Source organism: Manduca sexta, chromosome 16, assembly GCF_014839805.1.
Source record: "Manduca sexta isolate Smith_Timp_Sample1 chromosome 16, JHU_Msex_v1.0, whole genome shotgun sequence".
Lineage (NCBI taxonomy): Eukaryota > Metazoa > Arthropoda > Insecta > Lepidoptera > Sphingidae > Manduca > Manduca sexta.
In genome coordinates, this window is record NC_051130.1 from 10,458,493 (window position 1) to 10,464,209 (window position 5,717).

Genomic DNA, 5,717 nt, shown 5'->3' on the forward strand with positions numbered 1-5,717 from the left:
CTATCCAACACTAAAATAATTTTTCAATTCGAACCAGTAGTTCCTGAGCTTAGCGTGTTCAAACAAACAAACAAAGTCTTCAACAATATAACACATATCTATTTTTAAGTATAGCATGCCCCATTAGATTTAAGATGCATATTTTTGTGCTATATTTTAAGTTCACCAGTAATTAATTCCTGTGTTATATTTTTATAGAACTTATAATAAATAAATAGACAAATGAAATATAGATTTATCAGCAAATTCGTTTCTGGCAATTACTGGCAAAACACGCATTGAAATAAACTATTCACAAATAATATAATGTGAATACGACTCTACGCCATCCTGTTCTGCATGTATCATAAAACAAAGCTCTATTTTTCTCCATTAGTCCACTGCAGTCACTGTTATGAACAACTCGTTAAAGTACTCGTGAATAAACTTATGTTAATTGTGAATGTGTCAGTATGGGATCATATAAATTATTATTATGTGAGTTTGTCAGTTTTGTTTTTGATAACTTATTTCGTGAGATAAAGGAATTTGTTGCGTTTATTATTAAATACATTGGCGTCGTATGATTGTTCTCAGTAATCACTGTTATGACAATGAAAAATATTTCTTTGTGTTTAACAGCTTTACTACTTTTTAGTATTACGTAAGGAATTTGATATATTTCAACAGAATTTATATAATATAGTAAGTCAACTAAGTATTTTAATTAATTTGTGATTTTTTTTATGCTTTAATTATTAAACCCCCTTGTTATATATGAAGTGGTCATCTGTCGTCAGTCAACATTCTATTGGACCCAACTCTACTTATAATTAAATGCAGTAGGTCACTTTGTCATGCCTGAATATAAATAATTGTAAAATACGTCTATGTTTTGCGTGGTTATTAATTCTAATTATTATAATTATGAATGTACTAATTAATTTTATTTTAAAAGACGCATCTGTAAACAAATCATCGTTGGATAAGTTCCAACAATCACTTATGTATTATAAACTTACAAATAGCTTGACTATTTAATGTTACTTTACGAATGCGTTTGATTTTTAGTTAGTGCAAAACCTACTGAATTTCCGAAGTTTATTATTTTCGTTCTTTGGGTTTATTTTTGTTAAGTGTCAGCCTTGAGTTTGAAATTGTGCCTGGTAAAATATAGCTATAGGCCCTATTATGGACTGGCAAAGACTGGAAAAAAACAAAATAATCGTAAATATCTGTGTATGACATTTCGACAAAGCATTCATGAATGAACAATTGCATTGAATTAACACACACGTCTACTAACATTGAGCCTAAAATCGTCCAGAATTAACGAATATTTTCACGAAAAATTCCAGTTTTAGTTTTTTTTATTTTGATCATTAATAAATACCGCGCTAAAAAGCGGTATCTCAAAAAAAAATCAAAATCATGATTTTTATGTCTTCAGATAGCTTAAAGAAAAATCCTACTAATGAACCTACCTAAATAACGGTATCTTGTTTAGAACTTGTTAAAAAAACCTTAAAAGAGAATCTCTATCTCAGTTTTCCATACAAAACAATAAAACTATATTTACAAAACTTCGATTATCTCGAAACAAGGTTTTCCTGACATACCGCTTTGCGCTCAGCACGGCACTATAGATTAGTGTGAATTATAAGTAAATTTTGATTGCAATTTATAAAGTGCATATTATTTTGTCTGGGGCTCCGTGCTCGTGAAAAAGAGATAAATATTTTCCTGGTATAAAAGTAGCCTATAGGACTTAGGAATAATGTAGCTATTTATTAGTGAAAAAAAACCAGTTCCTGAGATTAGATTTAACAAACAAAATAACTCTTCAGCTTTATAATATTACTATAGACTTAAGATGCGCCTCGTTTGCTCAAGGGTAGGCAGAGGTGTTAGGCTCACATTTCACCATGTTATATTATAGGGGACAAATTATATTTTTATTTTACAATTAATAGGCGTAGAGAATATGCACTTGTCATACAAAATTAAGCCTTAATTGCATACTAATTATATCTTGTGTTTCAGGTTTCGCAACCATAACATTGTTTGGTACGTCATCCGCGGCCTACTGCGAGATAACAGACAAAATCAGTAACTGTGTGTTCACTGTAATCTGCAGAAACAAAACCTCGGCAATTAGCTATCCGAGCTGCAGCAACAGTAACGTCACGTTTGTCGTCACGGGCAGCAATCTTTTAAACATTAGCAACACATTTTTCGGCGGCACCAACTTTGACTCAAAAGTACGGACAATAGTAGCTAAAAATAACACTTGGACCAATTTAGGGTTAAAAACATTTGCATATTACAAAGAAACTACTTCAATAGATATTTCACGTAACAATGTGAATCGTGTAAAATCCTTGCCGTTCAAGGGTTTGGAGAAACTGGTCACGCTTAATTTGTCTCACAATATTATTGAGTATTTGGAACCAGATGCGTTTTACGTGACTGAAGTGAGGCCACTTAATGTCAAGCTCCTAGATTTATCGTACAATAGATTGACGGTGTTATCCACACAGTTATCCCAGCTAGCAAACCTGACGACGTTGTACCTACAAGAGAATATGTTGCATAATTTGGAAAGTCAATGCTTTCGAGGCCTAAAGTCATTACATCTTCTAAACTTAGATCAAAACTCATTGACTTCGCTCAACACAAGTGTAGCAAATTTGAAAACCTTGACTGAATTTAATGTATGTTACAACGATCTCACAGATTTATTCAACGCCGATACAATTGGTTTGACCAGCTTGAAGTATTTTAATGCATCGCATAACATTATAAAATATATGGAATCACGTATTTTTAAAAATATGACTAATTTAACTGTGCTTGATTTTAGTCATAACAACATCAGTGTGCCAATTAAAAGCGAAATGTTCAAGTCCAACACAAAACTTCAACATGTAGATTTTTATGATAACAATATTCAACAATTAGATGACAATGCATTTGCTAGTAATTCTAATGTGACGTATGTAAATTTTGAGAACAATAACATAGAAGGAGCTCTGACAGCATCCACGTTTGTTGGTTTGAAAAATATTGATAAATTTGATTTGGCCAACCAAAGTATTGTTAGCATTAATGAAAACGCATTTGAAAATATGACTGGACTTCGGTATTTGAATTTGACTAGAAATAAAATTTGTGATATAGCAAATTCTAGTTTTGTTGACACATCTATTACCAAATTAGATTTATCTTACAATAAATTAAATGCACTTAATTTCTTAAAAGACTTAACTAGTTTAGTAGAACTTTATTTAAATAACAATAACATCACTGTAGTACAAAGACTCGCATTTTTTGGACAGAATAAATTAAGAGTGTTGGACTTGTCGATGAACATGATTGTTACTTTTGAAGAATTATCTCTGCCTTTAGTCGAGTTGCAATATTTAAATATAACAGGTAACCGCTTGGTAGGAAGCATTGCGAAAAATGTCTTCAGTCCGGCTAAATTCTTAAGGTTTTTAGATATAAGCAACTTTAATATAACCAAAATCGAATCTATGGCCTTCGTAAACCTACCGAATTTAGCTCGGCTTAATTTATCTCACAATCAAATCGATTTCATAGAACCGGATAATTTTATTGGAGTTAACAATATGTACAGTTTGGACATTTCGAACAACCGTATAAAACAATTAGCGTTAAATAATGGTTTATCAAATTTAAACGCTGTTTATTTGAATAACAATGAGTTCACGAACGTATCTAGCATTTTCCCTGGTCCTAGCAAACTGTTGTATGTAGATATGTCAAATAATAAGATAAAAAGTTTAATCGGTGTTGGAGCAAAAACGTTCCCAAATATAACCGTGTTACGTCTATCTAATAATCAAATTGGAAACTTCAATAATCCTGACACAAATACATTGACGTCCTTGGTTGACCTTAAACTCTCTTCTAACAATCTAACTGACATCACATTAAGATACTACAAAGAGCTCATGACCTTAGAGTTGAGTGACAATCATTTGACGCGTATTGACAGAAATTTCTTTGAGAACGTATACTACATACAAGCACTCGACCTAAGTCGCAACAATATCAGCGAATTACCTCCAGGAACGTTCCAGAACATGAGGAACCTGAAACTGCTTAATTTATCGTCTAATTATCTGACGCAATTACGTTACGGCAGTCTTAAAGGACTCCACAAAACCGAATTGCTTGATTTATCTAAAAATAAGTTGCGTTTCCTCGAAATTGACGTGTTGCACGAATGTGTGAAGTTAAACACTTTGATTCTTGATAATAATTTTTTGACCACACTTGACGTTGTAAGTTTGAGTAGTAAGTATTTGTTTAATTTAAAGACATTGAGTATTGGAGGTAACCCTATATCATGTCGCGAAGTAGTAATTAATTCAAGGTATGGTAGAGGCAACCAGCTTGAGGTTACAGCTGTTGACAAAGTGTATCATGAAGATAACGTTCATGGAATAAAATGTGGTACTAATACATCTGTGCCTGAAGCCACTACAGAAGACGCGTCATTAATGGATAACGAATTAATTATTATAATATTTGCTTTGATTTTTGGGATATTGATATTGTATGTAATGGTATATATAATATACTGTAAATTGTTTAGAAAAAGACGTTTAGTAGTTATAAACCAACCGAGTGTGCCTAGTTCTTTAGAAATGGACAGTACTGATATGTCAAACCACTTATTGATGTGAATGTTTTTTAGTTTTTTTAGAAAATATGTTTTTTTATTGTAAAGAAATAAAATTAATGAAATTAGTTAATGCTTATAAATTTGTGAAAAGCTTTAGTAATTTTACGTGATTTAGTTACCTATTGCTAATTCAGATTTCGTTAGTTATGTCCAATAATATTGTTGTGAAACAATAATACAAAAGAAAGAATTGTTCAAACGGCAAAGTGACCCCACTTCTAGTGGTAAGTAAAGTGAGGGCCAATAGAATGTCGACTGACGAGACATGATATATCTCGACAGTCGACATAGTTATGCCGGCCTTTTGGAACCGGGTATATACGGGCTGATCCCGGAATGCGACAAACTTACGTGGCTCGCTATGGCGGGTTTTAACACTTTGTGTGCGGTGGTCGTTATGAGGGCGGATATAAAATATATCCTACCACCAGCCCCTTACGTATTGTTGATTCAAATAGATACGTACAATCATATTGTTGTGAAACAATAATACAAAACAAACGTTGCTTGTAAGAAGCAATGTAACTTAGAAAATATATTTTGTCAGTAATATAATGTTCGCCACAAATACCAAAAATATTGTTAATGATAATTTAATTATAAGTTATTAATATATATTGTGAGCTAAGAACATGTAAATATAGTAGAGTAAAGTAAATGTATGAGTAGATTAAATGTTGTTTTGGACCCTAATCCTATTTTATTTATAACTAGTTGCTCGCGGCTTTGCCCTCTTCAAAACCCCATGCAGCTCTGAAGGATCTTCATCACTGTAGCAACCCATAGACCCATTTTTACAACACTAGCGCCATCTATTTAATTAAAAAAAATATTAAAATTACAAATATTTACAACGGTAGAAAATTATCGATTTAAAAAAAATTATAAGATAATTTGAATGTTTAGGTATATAAGTATTCTATCGGAATTATGTTTTGCTTACAAATGTATAAATATACCGTGCGCTTTCATTACTGATCTAGATAACTTAGGATGTCGAGCGCAGTGGAGTACCACGAAGTAC

At 32.0% G+C, this 5,717-nt stretch overlaps 1 protein-coding gene across 1 annotated transcript; it reads left to right on the forward strand.

Annotated features, from left to right (window-relative positions):
* The first annotated feature begins 315 nt into the window (after positions 1-315).
* LOC115449106 (toll-like receptor 3) lies at positions 316-5,386 on the forward strand. The gene is made up of 2 exons (XM_030176818.2): positions 316-477; positions 2,023-5,386. Exons 1-2 carry the CDS (start codon positions 453-455, stop codon positions 4,692-4,694), a joined length of 2,697 nt encoding a protein of 898 aa, XP_030032678.1. The 5' UTR covers positions 316-452; the 3' UTR covers positions 4,695-5,386.
* The last annotated feature ends 331 nt before the right edge of the window (positions 5,387-5,717 follow it).

What these genes read in the sequence shown, in the direction of transcription:
- LOC115449106 (XM_030176818.2), top strand. Translation starts at nt 453, where the DNA reads ATGGGATCATATAAATTATTATTAT. An exon ending in ATCATATAAATTATTATTAT is followed by an intron (nt 478 to 2,022) that starts GTGAGTTTGTCA and finishes CTTGTGTTTCAG; the next exon opens with GTTTCGCAACCATAACATTG.